Below are 20,954 nucleotides of genomic sequence, written 5' to 3'. Positions count from 1 at the left end.
TTTGGAGGGTCTGTTAGTGCAAAAGAAGGCACCGACTGCTATTCTCTTGCTGCGGTATGGACACACACTTCTTGTGGGTGTGTGAGCGTGAGAATGGTGTGCTTTGCAGTTCTTGTATTGTTTTTTAATTCCTCTTTTTTTCCTGTAATATTTCCCTTTTCGTGGTATTTTCAGATAAGGTGAGTGTGAGTCGGGAAATGACGTGGCGAGCCCATTGTCTTGTTTTGTGCTATAAAGTGGAACCAACGAGACAACTCGACGCTACAAGACAAGGCGAGTTATTCACTCGCTGAATGGCCGACTGAAAACCAGATAAGAAACTGTTTAGGTGAAAAAAACAAAACTGTAAACTGAATACAAAGAATTGCGGAGAAAAAATATGAAAATAATAAAAAAAACAGGCTGAAAAAAAGAAAAAAAGTATGTTCACACTTTCACCCAGAAACTCACAATCACCTTTCAAGCATCTAGAAAGACAGGTCCCGACCTGAAAACACACATACATACTGTACACACCAAAAACCCACATCCAAAATGGCAACAACACACACACACACACACTGTCACAAACACACATTAGCCTACCCTCGTTCACCTCTAGACAAATTCAAAATAACACACCAAACCACACACATACACTCATACAAAAGATAAACAAATATGGATGACTCAAAGTTTATTTTATGGTTGCTGTCTCCTTCCAGTTCAAACCGTGCTTTCTAAGATCCAGTCTGAATCGCACCGCCCTTTGTCCGAGTCTCCATCCCCGTCTTTGGGGAGTAGAATCCCGCTCATTGACTGGCTCCTTTTGTTTCGCATTATTCGCCCTATTTTGGGTGCTGCTGCTGCTCCCTGATGGGACGAGTGAGTCTTTGAGCCCCCTTCACTGAGCGAGTACCTCCTCCTCGCCCTGCTCCTCCCTGCCTCCTCCACAGGGAGAGTCTGGTACTTGGCTTGGGCAGAGGTGGAGGCGCGGGGAGCCCTGCGCAAGATCGGCGTCTCTCTAAATCGGGTGGAGGGCACGGGGCTCAGGGTGTTAAGAGGGCTGGAGAAAGTGGAAGGGGAGTAGGGCGACGGGGTTTGGTTGAGAGAGGTGGAGTTGTTGCGGTTGGTGTTGAGGTTCTCCAGAGGGGTGGAGGGGAGGAGAGCAGAGGAGGCAGTGGAGAAGGAGGAGGAAGGAGGGCGAGGGGAGGGGAGGTTTTCAGCAGTGGCCGAGAAGTTGGTGCAAGTCGAGCCTGGCTTACTCGGAGCCGGCTTCCGCTTTGGCTTGTTCAGTGAACCGGTGGTGCCGGTTGGCGACGAGATGCCAGCTTGAGCTCTCTCCTCATCGACTCCAGCTGTTGGACTTCTTGTTCCCCAAGGCTGGCTGAGAACTGACGTACTCGTGGAGCAGTCAGGCAGGGATGAGTCGGACGACTGAGTTATCGTATCCTTGCACACTTCTCCTCCTCCTCCTCCTGCCGCTCCGCTCCTTTTCTTTGTGCCTCCTGAGAGGTCGTCTAATCCGATTGAGCCGTGTTTAGAGGAGCTGGGAGTCACGGTGCATCCCTGTGACTGCTGCCCGTTGGTCTGTGAGTGAACGTTGGTCATCGACAATGAAACGCCTTTACCACCCTCACCAGGGTTGCACACCTAAAGGAAAAAGACGGAGATAGAATTTTGAGGTACTGTATCTTAAATGGTCAAACATGTCTTATGAGTGCTTGTCTTCCCACTTAATGACAAGTTCTCGCCTCTTATTCTGTCTCCTTCTGGTCAGAATGCATTAAACAAGACAGAGAGAGAGAGAGACCCACCTTGTAGCGTATCATCAGAATGATGATGAAAACGAGCACCGAAGCCACTATTATCCCTCCGATGATGATGATCATAGTCCCGCCGAGGAACTGAGACTGCATAAAATGGCACCTCATGTACTCCGACTCGGTGGTGAACTGCACACAGCCGACGACGCGTGTCGCTGTCAGAGAGGTGATGACATCGTCGTAGATGGCCAGAACGCAGAGGTCGTACTGGGTCCCTGCTGCCAGGTTGTTGACCAGAAAGTTTTTGCTGGATGGCGGGATCATTCTGTCACAAAGGAGGGAGGCAGAGAGGGAGGGAGAGAAAGGAAATACAATTTAATCTTTGACAGCATCAACAGACTAGATGCCCATTGAAGAAGAACAATGTACAATGCACAATGAGGAACCCATTGGTATGATTTGGATTCCCATTTGAACCAATTCCCTCAAACCAAATTCATTTTAAAAATCTGACGTGAGGTATTTTTGTGATGCTGGTGCTTAGTTGATATTGTGAACATTCTAGCAAATTGTTTCTTATGTCACACCCAGCTAGGATATGTTACTTTGTCTGTCAGACGTTTGTTGCTGGGCTGGTGATGTATAGTGGGTTTTTCGCTAAAAAACAACTACCTGTTGCATTGCACGGTTAAAGTGAATTAAAACAGTAAAGTTATGGGCTGTAAAACCGAAACAATTAGCTAAGACACTCCAAAAACTAGGTATAATTCTCTGTCGGTTACAAGTGACACTTTTCACGAACATGCGATGCAAATATAAAATATTTAAATAGCAGCTTTAAGCAACTTCAAACTCTTCATTCATTGTCATTAGACTGTACAAGTGTTAGGTAGATTCCTATCTAACAGTGTGGGGGTCGGGGGGTGGGGTACACGTACATCAGCAGAACAGCAGACCAATTAGATGATTTAATATTGCATGGATCGGGAAGAGCTGCCCTTCCTTTCCAAAACCTTTTATCTTCAGGTTTCGCAATAAAACATACAAGGGGAATAGTTTGCAATGAATTTGAGGTGAATACATCAGGATAATGTTTTTGACAAATACAAAGGTGTTTTGCCAATTTGAGTGGAGTTGGTTATTCTTCACTGGACACTTCAAACATTGACGAGATGACCCACTTGTACTTCAGTTCCCCTAAAAGGGCTTGTCAGCTTTTCTCGATTCCCTCGTTAAAATGTTAATGAAATTCATCATTAAAACCAAACAGCGTGGCTAGTTCACAGCTCACAGCCTTGCATGCTCTGAGAGGAGCAAGGGGCTGTTTCGGCCGGGTTAAGCATCTGGTTTAGCGCTTGAGTTAAGTGAAGGTCAGGGGACATGGTGCGGTTTAATGGTTAGTATTAAGAGCTAGGGAATGAATGTAGCAGTAGGTCATTAGTGTGCCCTCAGTGGAATAACAGCACAAGGCTGTAAGAGTGTGTGTGTGTGTGTGTGTGTGTGTGTGTGTGTGTGTGTGTGTGTGTGTGTGTGTGTGTGTGTGTGTGTGTGTGTGTGTGTGTGTGTGTGTGTGTGTGTGTGTATGTGAGCATCTATATGACCCCATGAATACTAATCGAAGCATCTGAACGCTGGGTGACCATGAGTGTTCTCCTCTTTGCTTCTCGTGATGTTTTCATCACAAGGGTGGTGAACCTTGGTCCCACACACACCCACAGTGCCATTAGTTCTATGTGGGGACACATAAAGTGACATTGAAGTGTGCAGGTTAATGATAGGAGCGAATGGCCCGGGCACCGACAAGCTCAGATACAAGCAGCTACATTTGTATACACATACATACACGGACAGAGATTAATTTCCCTATTATTGCGGTGGCCTTGGGCTTCATTTGTGTGTAGGGATGTGTGTGTGGTTGTGTTTAACCTTAAGCAGCAAAGCATCAATATCTTAGGGTTAAATGATGTGTTTGTTTTATAAATCTGGGTTTTCTCCTTTTTTTTTGCAGGCTTAAACGTTGACACCCTCTTCAACAGATACCACTATTTACCAGCCCATTAATAATGTATGTCTCTGGGATATATTCATGTAGTGTGTAGAATAGAAAGGTTATGGATTTGGAACATTGCTTGACCCTGAATGGCTGCACCTCTTGGTTCTTTAATGATTAGGACTGTATATGAAACAAACCTTAACCAATCTACACTGTTTAAAAAAAAAAGATTGTCTCTACAGCATCTGCAATATAACATCAACATCCTGGGTTGAATTCTGGAACTTTGTTGGGGTGGCAGTAGCTCAGTCTGTGGGAACATGGGAACCAAACGGTTGCCAGTTGAAATATGCATATGGACTGGTTGGAGAGGTGCCATTTGGCCTCCTAGGCACTGCCCCAACTGCACAGGGTTCCTGTCAATGGGCAGAACCCTCATTCTGACATCTCCCCATCAATGCATGTGTAAAGGTCTGTGTGTATTTCAGGCCTGTGTGTGTAATGTGTTTCCCTCGGAGATCGATAAATTATGTAATTTTCTTCTTCAACTCAGAAAACATTGACCATGGAAGTTAATTCACTCTGCAGCACCAAGTTGATATCAGCATGCACAAATAAATAAAATTGTAGTTATCAAAACGTACAAATTGGTGAACTGATTAAGTGACACAGAGGCGTCTGGTTTCAGGACAGTAAACTGGCGGTACTGGCTGATAATGCCACGGTGGAGTACGTTCTAAGGTTTGTGTCTATGGCCAGGCAATTCTCTCTTCATAATCTGGAGGACCTCTGTGGTTGCACAGACTGACCTGCCTATAATATTATAACAATATCACCTGTTTAAAAATCACCATTGAGTACCCACAACAGAAATTAGTATTTACTGCAATTGGAAACAGAGAAGCATCGTAAAGTCACTGTCCTGAGACAACCTTAAATATTATATTGAAGTTAATATTATACGAGACCAAAAAGTACATTGAGTGCATTTAGTCTAGAGTCTAATGGAATAATATAGTAAATGTACAAAACTCTTCATGCCTTATTTAATTTTGTAATAAGAAAAAACTAATGGCATGTTTAGGCCTTAGAATTAATAGTGGTGAAAACAAAAATGCTAAAATGAGATAATAAGAATGCATACTCTACTGGAATATCTTCAGTTGATGGTTTGATGAGGGAGAGTGCTGTCTAACCCCGTCTTAAATCTCCAAAACTTGTTGTCATCTATTGTCTTCTCCACTGTTTCTACATAAGATAACTATTTCTTTGGAAAGAAACATAAAAGCACCATATAGCTTAACGTAGGCCATCTGGATGTCTATAAGTATGTTTTATTTATAGTGTAATCAGAAAATTGTGATTTAAAACATAAACAAGACCAATTAAAAAGCAAATGTTGCAGCTTGTATTCAATTCCTAAAACACTGAATGTGTTTTGGGAAAAAATCTATAAAAGCGGCAGCTATTATGAACCTCGCTCGAGGGTTTGTTTGCTGCTTCGCCACGTATCCACATGAATAGAATACATTCTATCTTCTCTCCACCTCAGACACATTAGCTTCCAAGAAACCATTAGCTACATGGCTCCTCCTGACCTGGACACAGCCCAAATGAGTTTCTGAACAAAATCCATCCAACCGGACGCTGCGGCCAATAACACTCACATTGCATAGCTAGTATTCATTGTCAATGTGTAAGCCAAGCTGTCATCATTTATAATTCATAGATACAATGCAACATCATGATATTGATAATGTGTTTGGACCCTGTTCCGCCGCATGCTGGGTTCACAAAATACAATTTCATGCAAATCAGTGGATTTTCGTTTTGCCTTGCATACCATTATTTCTTGACTTTGTGAGCCGTTAGCATTGTGAACTCATCCAAACTGACTCATTCATTGTGGTTAATTTCTTTGTGTCTGAGCGGGATCTTGCTGCCAGTATTTGAAGCCCTACAGTGGGCAGATGATTGCCTTGGCCGAGACTATTACACTAATCTATCTACTCTGCTCTGCCAAGCCCTCAGCCCAGGGCGCCTGTGTGTGTGTATGTTTGTGTGTGTTTCTGGGTTTCATTACGCTTTCATTATACAAGAGAAAGTGTCTGTGTGCATGTACCTCTATGAGTATGCATTTGTGTACTTATGTCTATATGTGTCTGCAGTATATTATGTGTGTGTGTGTGTGTGTGTGTGTGTGTGGGTGTGTACATGTGTGCGTGTGAGTTCAATTACAGTAATCTTCTCCTCCCATGACATCCTCTTCTTCCCAGTGGCTGTCACTATGTCTGGCTCTCTGCCAACATTCATCACCGATACAGCACTGCATGCTGGTATACCTTACCGCGAACGCACGTGCACGGATGTGAGTGTTTGGGTGCGTGTTAATCAACTCTAGCTTTCCTCACACCGAAGCCAGGAGGACAACGCTCTCTCCATTAGTTGCTCTCTCTACTTTTTGACTGAAGACAAATGATCGCCTCCATGCACAGAACAGTGAACTATGATACCAGATTGTTCTATTTTCAGGCCATTTCACTTGATTAAATATTGGACAAAGCCTTTAGGCCACGAACGCGCATTTATCCGGGCGTGAAAAAAAAAAGAGGCATTCAAGGCAATGATTCAACACACAAGGGCGAGGGCTTCCAGGTTGAGCTGGAACCGCGCGATAAGGGGTAACAGCTTCTAATAACTCAGCCGCAGTCGGTGGCTCCCCCAGCAGCAGAGCCTAGTCAGACCATGTGTGACAGCAACTTCTAATGTTTTTAAATCATATTCACAGCTCTGCGCTAGCTCATTAGTGGTTCCATTTAGCTGCAGGGGGATATTGCCGTTGCATTTCACAAGTGGAGTGAAAGCTGTCCATTTAAAAAAAATAAAAAATGGTTGATGATCAGAATATCAGTTTTGTGTATTTTGATGAGTTTTTAAGTTTTCCCAGAGACTCACACTTGACAAGTGATTAACGAATATTACACTTGGTTTCACTTGTGAACTTCTTAACTTCATCATGTCATATTGAAGATATAGATTAACAGGTTTACTGTATAGTTTTGACTGACTTAAAGGGATAGTTGGACATTTTGCGAAACATGCTGTATTTGCTTTCTTGCAGAGACTTAGATAAGAAGATCCATACCTCTCAGGTCAACAGTAAATATGAAGCTACAGACAGCAGCTGGTTAGCTTAACGTAGCATAAAGAATGAAAACAAAGGGAAACAGCTACCCTGGCTCAGTTGACAGGTAACAACATCAACCAAGTTCACCTAAAGCTCGATGATATCTCTTATTTGCAAAAAAAAACATACAGAAAAAACAACACATTTTGTCAACCGCTGTTTCGAAGATCAAGTATCACTTTGAACCTCAGCTTTTAAGCCAAGAAGGCTATATATTAAAATGCTCGGAAAAAGGGATGATTTGAATGTCTTCATTTCCATGAGACCAGCACTCATGTGAAATATGTGACATGTGTGAAAGCAGCAGAACAGCTACTAGACAGACATTGTGGTAAGATTGTTCTACAACTTTCTCAAAAAATGTATTTGTAGAAACTCAAAGCAACATTGACATTATTTTCCCACATCTGCTTCTTACATGAAATAGCATCCCATAACCGCCCCTGCCACTAAAGCTGCTTCAGCCGTGAAACGTTCTTGTTAAAAACGAGGGAAAAAATATATATGCAAATATCAGTGGGCTTCTATATTAACACTACCCACACTAAATAGTGTGTTTGAACAGATGAAGAAAAATAAAGATAAATAAAACATTGTAAAATTGCACAGCAGTGTTGCCCAAACAGGGATGGGACCAAAATTTGGGTCACAGATATCCAAAAGTAGGTTGTCCAATTATTTCTGAAAATGGTATTCATTGCTTCTGGCTAAAGCCTCCTATGCTACCGCAATGCAAGCTAGTCTAAATTAATAGCCTGGAACATGGAAAACTTTGTCAGATAAGGCAAGAAAATAGCATGCAGAAGCAGTTATGGGTTTTAAAAAACTTTTCTTTACACAGCACTTTTTAAACATGTATTATCCTTATACTCTCACGTTCTTTTTTTGCTATTATATAATGCATACACTCAATTATGGAAGAGGATTAGGGCCTACACTGAAAAATGACTGAGAATTACAGTTTGTTTTTGTCTTGTATATTTGCTTCCGATTTATGATTTTGTCGTTCCTTTATTATATTTTATATTTTTTTGTTTTGTTTCACTGCTATTTTGACTATAGGGTAAAGGGTAATGCTTTGTTAAGTTTTAAGGGTAGGTACAATAAGCTCAGACTTAAGCATGCACCTTTTTGTAACTTTAAATCTCGTTTGATTTAGTTTCATTTTTTATATAATGATCTAGTATTATTCACAGTAACCATATTTGGAATTTTATCGTGCCGAAACAACCTTAACGTAACTAAACTTAGTCAGAATTCTGACCCAAAATTCTGACTTGAAACTCTGAACTCAAATATATTTGGGCCGAATCCTATACGTACTAAATCGTAAACATGGTATTTTCATTTCTATTCTTTTACCTATTCAACATCATTTTCTAATTATGTTAATTATCTCAACAATTTAGCAAACACCAACACACCAGACTCTAAGGTTTGCCACAAGTACGATCAAACCAGCTAAGAAGAACTGGTTTTAAAGCACAAAGAGAAGAGGATTAATGGTAGCAACTCCGGCCCCATTACTGTTGACCTCAAAGCTAATGTGTCTTACACAGCAGATGGCACATTGCCATGCTAATAGGTCTGAGTCTCTAAGGCAGACAGAAACATTTCAGGAGCTAGCTTCTTATCTCTGATTTACCATGCATAATGCCCCTGATTCCTGAGCTAATGGTTAACAAGCACCCACACAGCTTGTATCAGAGGTGGAACAGGGATTTTGAGCCCCGGCCAGGTGGGCTTTGCTAACACCTCCACTTCCTTTTTTTTTTTTTTTTTTTTTTTTTTTTTTTCATTAAACCCTGTTTAGAGTCAGGCTCAGAGAACAGTTGCTGAAAAAGTAAATATTAGCCACCCAGCTAGTGTCCAAGCAATGATTCCACAGTTGTATTATTGCAGCAATGAAGTGGAACAGTTCACACTGTAACGTCTTACTCAGAAGATACAGTATGGATAATATTTTACCAACACTGAACATCATTATTTGAATTACAGTTCACAATAAAACACACTTTTTTTTAAATGCCAGAGTGGATAATTGTCATCTTAAAACTGTAATTAGTGCCATTCTTTGATATGTTTTTCTCAGGATCATCCTCACACACTAAAATAACTGGGAAGAAAAATAGCTTAGATATAAATATTATTAAATAATAAGTTTAGCTTCTTTATGTGGAAATATTGTGTTAATACTCATCTCTTACCAATGAACACTAGTGTTTCCCTTATTAGTTAACATTAGAATATTAAAAGTAACAAACAAATCATGACTTTGAAATGAGTTTAATGTATATTCCCTTCATCTAAGGGGTATATGTGTATTTACTGACAAGTGTGGTAGTCCATGCATGCCATAATAAAGAATCAGCTTCTATTTTGCCAATTTCAAAGGCTCCACCAAGGATCTCAGGACTGCTGAGCTCAGTCCAAACAAGTGCGGCAGAGTACACATTAAAGTGCCGTTCAACTGATGCTGTCCCAGAAGTGGGGAAGACCTTTCAGCACCATCTGTGGCTTGGTATAGACCTCCATCTGCCCAGCTCAGCTCCATTCCTCCAGTTGAGCTGACTCATCTGAATTTCTCTTTAATGCTGAGTTTGTCTCCTTCCCACTTTCTCTCTCTATACTCTCATTTATTTCCTTATATACTCTTACTTGTATCTACTCTACTCGACTGTTGTTTTTAATATCCCATTCATTCTTTTTTCCCTGTTGCCTGTTCAATCTTCTTCATGTAATTACTTTTTATTCATTTTTCTGACTTTCTTTCTTTTCCCTCTCTCTTTCCACACCTCTTTTCTTAGTCCTCGCAAACTCTTCCTGCTGTAAGTTATTCCTCTCTTTCTTCCTTCCCTCTTTCCCTTCCTTCCACGTTCCACACATTTTAGTTCTACTCATCTGATTGAAGAGTCATATAAATCTTCTTTATGTTCCGTTTGTCTCACTCTTACCCTCCTCACTTCCTTGCTTCCTTTTTCTGCCTTATACTACTCCGCCTTTCCTTTAGAGTCATCCTTACTGCTGTTGTAGCCCCCCCCCCTGTTTAACACCTCTCAGACTACTTACAACAATAACACTGTTTCGTTAGGCCAGCAATATGTTTATGGTGCCATAAAATCAGAATTGGAACATTACGGCGGGATAAAGGCGGATGATTTTTCACGCCTTAAGCACAGCTGAGCAAGGTGTTATACCTGGACTGCAGGGACCAAAGGCAAAGATAAACTACTTCCTGCTAGTGTGAGAGAGACAGGGGGAGAGAATGCCTTTTTAAAAGCCTGGATTCATCCCCCATCCCCTGTTGTGTAGCCTCATAAAGAAGCTTACCACACTATTTGCTTGATGTGTGTTTTTTCCTGGAAAAATGCCAACCAGCCCCTGTAGCTCGATGGCTCTGCTGGAGCAGAAAACAACCGTTGAATGAACATAGAGGAAACACAAAAAAAATAACAGGCAGAGCAGATGAGGTCTAGGATAAAGGTAGAAGGGGTTTTGTGTGTGTTCATAAGTAACTTGGTGAATGTCAAAGTCGATTTTGTGTCCCTTAAAAGACAATACACCCTCAGTTTTGCCATACATTTTGAAGCCTGTATTTCTGCGGGCTTGGAGTTTTTTGAATAATTTCCAAACTCAACATTCTCATTCCCTTGGGTTTTCATCTTTACTGATTTGGTTGCTCAGAAGTAAAAGCTGGACTCCAAAATGGGATTATCATTTTTGCATACCTCCTGGTTTGAAACCACATTTAGAGCATTGGTTCAATTGAATGGGTTCAAGTAGTAAACCTGTAATGAGGAATTGCAGTGGTAGTGCTTTGTATGAAGGGGTTACAAGAAAAAAGGTTTCAAAGTCCAAAGGTCTAAATAAAGGCATAATCAAACGCAAATGTTAGTACTCTAATAACTGCTGATTATTGATATAAAATTGATAAATACATACTTTTTTCATTTATTATGTTAAATACCTTATTGCTTTTTTTTAAATACATTTTTCTGTTCAAGGCACACATATCTTTAACAGCGTTTTAACCATCATCATTGTTTGATCTATTCATTGACAAAACAATACATCTAATTATCCTATTATTTTAGAATTAATTCCTTCTATAATCCCAGAATGGGTTGCATTCATCCAAACCCTTAAATAAATGCAATGGTTGGCTTCACGTCTGAATAAGAGCACATTCTACTTTGTGGCCGTTTTATGGTCGTCGTTGCCGATGCTGGCTGTGAGTTTTATTATCATCATCGACGCGGCCGTGGATGGTTCAATAAAACCGGCGAGGTGTAAAGGCCAGAACCTGCATGATAGGTCATGTGTAAAAGGTTGGCACATTATTTCAGCAACATAAGCCTTTCCTGGACCTGACCTTGAAATAGAGGGTCAACAGCTGAGGCTAAGATAAGGGCTATGTGGATGACTCAATTTAGTTCCTTACAGTTTGCATTCAAGAAGGAAAAGAAGAAAACGGACACCCAAGGTCTGATGGATGAGTATTGAAAAACAGTTTATTTTGGTAGCCATGCAATTCAAGCTTTGTCAAAATCATTACATGTAGGTACCTACAATTTAAGGTACAATAAATGTATATGGTTGTGCTCTGTTTTAGTGCCTTGAAGACAAAACAACAAAACAAGCCATCCATCCATCTTCCGTAACCTGCTTATCCAGTTAAGGGTCGCGGGGGTGCTGGAGCCGATCCCAGCTGTCAATGGGTGAAGGCAGGGTACACCCTGGACAGGTCGCCAGCCTATCACAGGGCCACAAAACAAGCCAATTGAACTCAATTATGTCTATCTCTAACTTGGTCATAAGACTTTGGACTAGGGGTGAACTATTTGGGTAATGTATCTCATTGCAATTATAATTAAGACCATCTTCTATAGATTTAAACTATAGACCAATGTTTGAAAACAGATAGGTGTGTCTCAAGCATATTCATCCTTATTCTATGTGAATAGTATAGTAGGAGAATAATATAATATGCAGTGGTTTGATGTTGAGGTCCTCCAAGGTTTCAAGTCAGTAAAAGTCAACTTCTAAAGTTTTCAATAGAAAATATAAAGGTAGACTCAGTGTTTGTGAAGAAACATTGCTGATATGTGAGCTGTGGAGTTCAGCATGTTATCATGTGCCGTATCTATCAACCCTCTCTCTTCCGCTGTTTTTTTCTGTCCTTTTGCTGATTGGCGCAAATAGTGTTGTGTGGCTCGGTCCTTTCTTTGTTTCCAATTAACAGAGCCGGGCGTTGTATGAACATCAGATTTTTTTCTCAGCGCACACAAAGAATGGACAGCAAACCGGGCCGTGAACAGATAATTGCTGAATCTGACAAAAAGTGTTAGCGTCACTAACTGAACCTTTGACTAAATATATAAGATATTGCCACCTTGTACATTTTGTACAATACAATTCAATTTGTGATCTGAAATTGGCTCTTTCTGAAAATGCTACTTGGATTTAAAAATGATTCATTGCTGAGCCATTATTCATTCTTAACAATAATCATCAGCAAAATATTCATCATTATATTTACAAATTGATTATTTATATGTTGAACAAAACCAGAATTGCTGTGAGTTTGCTGCTGTGAGGGGGTTTGCTATGTGACCGGCTGGGCAGTAGACCTGCCTGCGGAGTAGAAATACAATACTTAAGCAGGAATACTGGCGTTAAAACACCAGTACTTTATCAGTAAACATCTGCCTGTCTCAAGTGTCCTTGAGCAAGACACTAATCCCCGTCAGCTCCAAGCGTACTGCTCTGTAGCTGACCCTGACCTCGCAGTGGAAGGAGTGGAGGGTGGGGCTACCCTGCAAGGATCAATACAGAATCGAGTGTTACACCTATTACATTTCATATGGGCAGCGTATCGCATGCTCAGGAGGTTAACATCACAGAGAGGATGTGCATGTAAAAGCTTTAAACTATCGCACACTTATCCATCTGTTTACGCAGAGAGCCTGAAGGAAACATACAGCTGAACCAGAGAACATTATGTGGAGCAGGTGGGGAGTAAGGCGCAGAAATGTCAGTGTGCGGCAAATCAATAAGCTCTCATTGAACCTGAAAAGTACGTCTCTGACAATAGGACCCATCTTCCTGTGTCTGTCTTTGGCTTTCCCTAACCTTCGCCATCTATCTCCTATATTGTTCCCCCTATGTTTTCCATTTTTAACATTCTCCCTCTTTTGTATTCTCTTTATCCCTCTTCTCTTTCTTCTCAGTGTTTTGGGTAATGAAAATAAAAAAATACAGAATCAATGGGTTGCTGCTTTGCACCAGCAGAGGTGTTGAATGGAAATCAATCTGCTATCTAAAGACAAAAGAGCAGCAAAATAACACGGAGAAACACAAATGACTTCAGTGCCCAATATTGGGTAAAAAAAAGGAGTAGAAGGGAGAGCCAGCAGAAGAGGAAAGGATGAAAAGACAGGAAGAAAGAAAGACTTTGAGTGACGTGACAGAGCGCGGAAGGATCGGGTGGGTGGTGTAAGGCTGTCTAATCACCCCTCCTCCATGGCCCCCGCAGGAAGCTGTTTGTTTTTGTGGCCTTCACGCTCTCCAGCGTAATACTTTCCAACAAGTACTTTAAAGGCTGAGAGTACTGATGCAGCCTCTTTGGTACGATGACAATCTTAAAAATGCACAAAGGCTTCGGTGTGCTTTAGAGCATGAAAGAGAGAGGAGCAGAGTAAGAGATGGATATAGAGGAAAAGAGATTCTCTTGATGTGAAAAGCGATTGCGCTATATCTTTGCTATGAATCCCATTGGCACCAACCCTCGATGATGCATTCTCTAAATCGGGTTAAGTGCTGATGAGTTATCTACAGAGATTAGGGATAATATGCAAGTCAGATAATACCAGCAGACTCTTCTATGAATCATCTGTGTATGTTAATCATATATTGATGTAGTCACAGATAGATAAAGACAGTTAAAGATCAAGGAACACAAATTCATTACTCGTGGTAAAACATGACAATCTAGAGTATTGTCATTATCATGACCCAGACGGTCAATCTCAATGCTCTCCCAGCTCGTCACGAGGATGCGTACTGATGAAGTATGCATTGGGATTAGCAGCGATATGAAAAGCAGATAATGCTGGCAGATTTCCCGATGAAAGCTCTGTGTGTTTGTTAATTCCCTCTCCCCCATTTCACCGGAGTAAATATTCAGCTCAAATAACAATCATTTCCTGCGAGATCGATGTAATCTGTGTAATCCTGAGCAAACGGCAAAAGTCAAGAAGGAACAGCACGGCTCTCCCTGTCAAGGCCGTCCTTGTGAGTCAGCTGGATAGAGTGAGCTGCATCATTTTGCTGGGTTTCACCGGCAGGATCGTGAACTTTTTCACAAGATTGTCTGCCGTCTTTGCTGTCCAATCTGTATTTCATCTCAGTCTGTCCAATGTGCCCTGATATGACATAAATCTGTCTGCACTGTAATGCAATAAACCATGAGAAATAGTCTGCACATATGGTCTGATAGAACAAAGCTCCTCTTCACTATTAGCACGATTTCCATTTTTGACAGGGGAAACATTTATTACGTTTATGAAGTTATTCAAATGTAACTCTAACTGAAGCATTCACAAATTGTATTATTTACTAGCCTCAGACACATTTCTATTTGCCATACCATTTGGGTATGTGTCATATGCTGTACTTAGTTGAAGCCTATCTTTCATTTACAGACTAAAAGCATTGAGGTGCCCTTGTGGCTCCCTGGTAGCGTAGACGTCGGGCGTCTTAGCGACAGGACCCAAACAAGATCATTAAAATTGCATCTAATCTACTGTAATCTAATCCATACAGCCCAGACATGGGTAATTCTCTACCTCCACATTGGCCATATCATGGTTCAGTTTCCATTGCGCAAACTGTCTGACTCTGCAGTGATGAACGCCATGGTGATGTAGCGATCCTGTCAGTCTTACCTGTAAACCAGCGAGTCATCTTGGCTTCCATTGTACTGTATCTGGAACATCCTAATGCCTGGAATAGTCCTCTGGAAGTTGAACTTTATCAGCGCCGTTGAGGATGTGGCCTCGGCCGTCACCACCCTCTTATCCACTCCGCCTTTCACGTCACCCGTCACGTTGCTGCCGTTGGCTCCGCCTCGGGTCGATGTGGAAATGTCTGACGATCCAGGGTCAGGCTCCTGGATGTTGTTGGTGTTGTTGGAGATGTGGGGGAGTTTTATAATGACCAGGTCTATTGTTTGGTGGGCTTCGCCAGCAGGGTTGGAGGAGATGCAAGTGAAGGAGCCTGTGTCTTTCACCGTACTGATGAGGATGTCCAGGGTGCCATTGGTGTAGACCAACGTTCTGGAGGAGTTAGATACCAGTTTGCCCTCAGGAGAGATCCAGTGGATGGCCGGCTCTGGGTCACCTCTTGCCTTACACCTTTTAAGGAGAGAAAACCAGTATAGTTGAACGTATTACAAACAAGACAAAATGGGGTCAACTGCACAGTGGAAGCAAAGTTTGCTTCATGGAAGTTTCTGAATTCCTCAAGTGAGAAGGGGAAGGGGCTGAACAATATCTATGTGTTGGTAGAGCGCATTAATTTAGGTTAGAATATGCTTTACATTACAGCCTTTGAATTACTGTGTTGTATGTGCCTATTGGGTACCAAACAAATTCTTACCAGTACCTACAGGGATAAAGAAGAAGGAACAAGTGGGTAAGGCAAGAGTTTAGTGAATAATGGGGTTGCAGTTTTGCACTGAATAAATTACATGAAATAAAATATATTTTTTCAATTATGAGGTGTATCTGTTAAATTATTAGAGAGTTCAGTTATTTGTTTTTTTAAACAATTAATCTTTGGGTGAAAAAATACTTTATTAATTTATCAATTAATGTACCGGTCAATTGAATGTCAGAAACTTTGTATCATTTTTAAATGTCAGTTTCACCTGTCGAAAAGTCTCAAAACACAATCATTTTCAGTTTACTGTCATAGCGGACAAAGAAAACCACCAAATAATCACATTTGAGAAGTCTGAACCATAGAGTGATACACAGTTAAATACTTATTTATCTGTCCACTAACTGATCCATTACTCATCTTATAGTTACAGCTCTGGATTAGTTATTATGTAGGTACAATAAAATAAAGAACTATACGAGTGTGAACTACTAGCTTCTTTTTAAATGTTTATGTGGTTCAGTCACAAAGCAGAGATGCAATTAAAGGACAGGACACTGTTTAATGACGATGGCTCTAATGCCTTATGACAACTAAGACATGGATTGTGCCAAAATGAACGTTAATCACGTAAATTCAAAATTGGGAAACTGAAGAAAAATATTGCCTTCTATTCATACTTTTTCTACAATGATTGTTTGTATATGTGCATCACTGAATTGAGATGGGTGCATCTAAACTAAGTTGTCAAAATTATTAATTAAAAGCAATCAAAAACAAGGAGTGTCATGGTTATTTTGACATTTCTCATTTGCTGTAATTATAGTGAAGTGCTATGATGAAACGAATGAATAAGAACTAAGGGTAATTTTTCGGGGGACTTTGACTGACATTGGCTGTTGAATGCATAAATGTGGACGCTGCACAAGTTGATAAATGTTAGGTGGGTTGACCCTCTGATAATCTTGATTTACACGTTATATATACGGAGCCAAAGACAAGACACAATAAAGGAAAGGGAATAACAGCATCATATTAATTTCCATTGCCCCTTTTTTCTGTACATAATTCCATAGTTGAAAACATAACATCTATCATGATTGGAAGTGTGTGACCAATATATATGCAAATTAAGTAATCATCATCTCTCAGACCTGTTCTTGATTTAGTTTCAACCTCCTTAAAATTTGAGCGTGATGTCCCTGTCTTGTGCGTCATTGAACAGTTGGCTATTTTGTGTATTCCTGTGCAGCTTGTAAACATAACGCACACAAATTTGAATTAAAAAAGAGAGTGTGTGTGTGTGTCTTTATGCTTGTGTGTTACTCAACTGGGCAGATTGGTTGTAGGATAGGGGGGACAATTTGTTTATCTTTATCTTCTTTCATATTCAGACTCATTTTTATGCATCTCAGTTAAAAACTTATAGGGGTACCTGAGTGTAACTCTTTGCCCTTCAAGCACCCTCATCTCATGGGAGTATCTGGTGATGAGTGGAGGTTCGCAGAGAAACTCCTCCTCAGGGATGGACCAGAAGTATCGGCCAGAGAGCTGTTGGGGTGAAGCGCACGTCTCCAGGTCGTCCTCTCTGTTCAGCCTCCGCAGCCACAGTAACTCACAGTTACAGTGGAGAGGGTTCCCACCGAATGACAACGCAAAAGAAGTTGCGGTCATGATCCCTGATGTGGCCAGGACCTGGGAGTGTGAAACAATGATTCATTTAACAGCTTTATTAGTCAAACAAAATGTTATTTTTCGAGAAAAACCTTGCTGTATACCAAAATACAAATATTCAAAAGAAGCTGTCCAGTTCAACCAGTTTCCACCCGTTAAGTGTGTGGTAGCTTGCCCTTTTTCCCATTAATGGAAAGTGATAAAAAAAACACATCTTTCCTTTTCTAATATTTGCCCAGCTTCTTCCCAGAATTGAATGAGAGGTTGTATTAAACATCAGGGTGAGAAAATATGAAATATAATTCAAAATGTGGTTGCATGCATTTAAAGAAAAGGTTCAAATATTCTCTAAACAGTTTCACATTGATTTAATAGGCCATTTGCACTGCAGCCATTTTGACATGTCATTGCGGGGTAAACACATTAATAACATTCATTTTGGCCCAGGGCCCTGCTATTGTTCACACTGGCTCATTGGAATGACTGTGACACACTAAATAGAATATGAACATAATTGTCAGTAATATGGAATCATACATTTAGTTGGAATTCAGTTTGTCTCCAAGCAATTGTAGGTTATGTGAGGTGCTTGATTGGGTTTGAGAGTTTCAGGTCTTTTTGTAAGATTGGATTTTGATGTGGTCGAAAAAAGAAAACTGCTGAGAATACCTGTGCTCGTTGAAAAAGTGGGTCCGGTGGCAGCTTTTGGAGTTTATTAGAGGTGACGTCCAGCCGGTTGAGTTTCTGTAGCAGGGAAAATGTTCCCTCTGGAATGTAGTCCAACATGTTGTGGTCTAAACTCAGCGTATGGAGGCTAATCATTCTCTGCAGGAATAACAGAGAAAAACACAGGATTTCATCATTGTTTGTAAGTTGAGGACGTTAAGAACATAGGGACAACAATAACACATTTAATACTTCCTTATTTACTTATTTAGGCTTCCTAGGCTGCAATATCCAGGTTCTTACCACTGTCCCTTTAATAGTTCAGTGGGGATGATAATATTGAAGTTGAATTACATTGTTTACATGTCTATTGTAGATGTCTATGTAATTGTAAAGTTGAACTGAAAACAACAAAGCCACCAAGTGTTTTTTAATTATAGAAACACAATTATCTAATGCAGCATATATTTATTCATCTAATAACTACTTTACTTTAGTAAACTGATTGCACTGACATTTGCATTACATACAAATGTCTTGGTGCTGGCAAAGAGCACCGGTGAAATTGAAACTGATAGCACTGAAAATGCCTCGAAATTAAGTGTCAGTGTGGCTTAATGAATAGTCCACATAATGGCCTCTGTTCAATCCAAAAGCCTTTAAGATCTCTTCATTTCAATTTCAAACAAATGTCCAAAAAGGATTTTATGGCCATTTTATTGTGCTTGGGAATGGATCTTTTGAAGGGCCTCCAGCCAGATTGGTTTGAAAGGCTGCAACAGTTTAAAGAGATCCTGACCTGGATGGCCTCCCAAGGAATAGAGTCCAAGTTATTGTAACTAAGGTCCAATTCTTCCAGGGCCAGCAGGTCGTTGAACGCTCCCTGGTGGATGAGCACCAGCTGGTTGTTGTTCAGAATCAGGTGGTGTAGCTTCGACATCCCGCTGAATGTATCATTGCCTATCCTTGTAAGTCGGTTACTGGGAGAGATAAATAAGGAGAGATTGATGAAACAAAAAAACAAACAAAAAAAACAGCACCTTGTAGCTTTTTGGAAATAAAGTAAAACACCGCACATTTGAATTTCATGCAATACTCATGTCACAAACACAGCTGTATGCATCCATACCTGTTGAGGTGTAGCGCTCTGAGGTTTTCCAGATCGGCAAAGGCATGAGGTGTGATGTAGGAGATGGTGTTTCTGGATAATGTTAGGTCCACTAGCCGTGTCATGTTTGCAAAATCTTTTCTCTTCACACTGTGGACACAGATAAGCATCATTCAGATAAGACAAGGGGCACACTGCATATCATAGGACTTTCTCGGCTATTGTTGGAAGCAAAAGTTTTGGGTAACACCAACACGTGAAGCCGTTGAGCTGAGTCAATTTACAGATGAAACTGAATTTAAAAAAGCAATGTTGAATAACAACATTTCAGTAATGTTGTTGGAAGAGATCTATTATGGGAAAGCTGTTTACCAGCTAAATAATAGAAAACAAGATTTACACACAGTGTTCCTTTTTTCCTGTGCGGTTTGTGAATTTGAAAAACTCTCTACAATGGCTACAAACTAGAGAACAGAAGCTTTAAACTGCAATGCAATCAGGAGACAGCCTTGAGCTGCTCCATTGACTATGAACCGACTATGACTTACTCTGCTGCCTCAAAGAATGTGGGTTTCTTTTCACACCTAATGAGTTTTATTTCATTCTAGTGCCGCCAGATAATGTGCTCGTATCGTCATGAAAAGCACCCTGGGCGATGCCGCACTGTCCAAAAATTCAGCGACTTATTCATCTTTGCCAGAGAGGCTTCAGGCTTTCTCGCTTCATGACATCATAGATCAGTGTCTGTGTATCCGGCTTTGAGGAAAAAATGTTCATTCTCACACATTAAGACAGAACTTTCCAAGTACTCGTGTACTTAGTTCTTCAAGTATTATACATTAGTTGTTAATAATTCAATGCTAGTTAAGTAGTAATATTATATGAAAGAAACATTGTATATAATGAATAACTTTTTCATCTTCCAGTTGAGGTAGGGGTAGTTTACTTTGTCTTGGTGGAGAATTTCTTCTACTACCAAAATTCATAATAAGCATTACACAAATGTATAATCGTTTTAGTTTTTTGAGAATTATTCACACAGATGTCAGAGTTCAGTGAGCACATTTTGAGAAGACAAGAATCAATCACCTTTTTTGTTACTAGCTTGTTGGCTTGCATTCACAACTGAACTTTCATGCACATTTTAAGAGGAAGAGATGGTGGCTATTTTGCTCATCCTGTTACAAGTTTAGCAGCTGCTTGAGTTTTGGTGAACTTCTCCAAAGCTACTTAATACAATGACTCCAAAACACTGCAAACCATTCTAAATCATTTTAACAGGCAGGCACGCTACTCATCCTCGTGATTCTGGATGAATCGGAAGTCTTTTAAATAATAAAGTTTTAGCAAAGATGCATGTGTTTGGGAAGTAGTGAGCATACGACTGGACAAATGACACGTGGATTATACTGTATAAGTTAATAGTGTAAGAGTTTCAAAATGGTTATAATTTACTAGAGATGTTTGCTGCTGTTAAACCTCGGCATTTTTGGATTCTTCGTTCAACGTGGACACATGCAAGAAAAACAAAGTTTTTTTCAACAACTTAAGGCTACACAGGGCGTAGTATTCCTTTAATAGCAGTGTAAGTGATGTGACTGTTACCTTGTGACAAAGTTGTCAGCCAGCCGTAGCTCCACTGTATGCCTATCAATGTTCGGCGGTACAAACAGTAGACCTTTCTTGGCGCAGAGGGTTGCCAGGTTGGGTGACAGGATCTGACATACGCAGCGCTTCGGGCAGACCTGTGCCCGCACTGCCATGGCAACTGCCAGCATCACACACAGCAACAGCCTCTCCATGGTTACCACCCCACCTGGACAGGGCACCTGAGGCAGACGGAGACAAAAGTGAGAAGGAAATGGAAACGTTAATGTCATTGGCCTTTTTTCTTTTTTTCTTATATATATATATATTGTA

At 40.6% G+C, this 20,954-nt stretch overlaps 1 protein-coding gene across 1 annotated transcript; it reads right to left on the bottom strand.

The window, feature by feature from the left end:
• Positions 1-705: 705 nt before the first annotated feature.
• lrfn5a (leucine rich repeat and fibronectin type III domain containing 5a) lies at positions 706-20,836 on the bottom strand. Its single transcript, XM_054614210.1, has 8 exons — positions 20,640-20,836; positions 19,056-19,184; positions 18,726-18,906; positions 17,930-18,085; positions 17,022-17,281; positions 14,872-15,339; positions 1,797-2,070; positions 706-1,632 (listed from the first exon to the last, which is right to left on the bottom strand). The coding sequence occupies exons 1-8, from the start codon at positions 20,834-20,836 to the stop codon at positions 706-708; spliced, it is 2,592 nt and encodes an 863-aa protein (XP_054470185.1).
• Positions 20,837-20,954: the final 118 nt, after the last annotated feature.

This window comes from Anoplopoma fimbria, chromosome 15 (assembly GCF_027596085.1).
Source record: "Anoplopoma fimbria isolate UVic2021 breed Golden Eagle Sablefish chromosome 15, Afim_UVic_2022, whole genome shotgun sequence".
Taxonomy (NCBI): domain Eukaryota; kingdom Metazoa; phylum Chordata; class Actinopteri; order Perciformes; family Anoplopomatidae; genus Anoplopoma; species Anoplopoma fimbria.
Note: the sequence above shows the minus strand (reverse complement) of the source record. Positions and strands in the feature narration are given on the sequence as shown.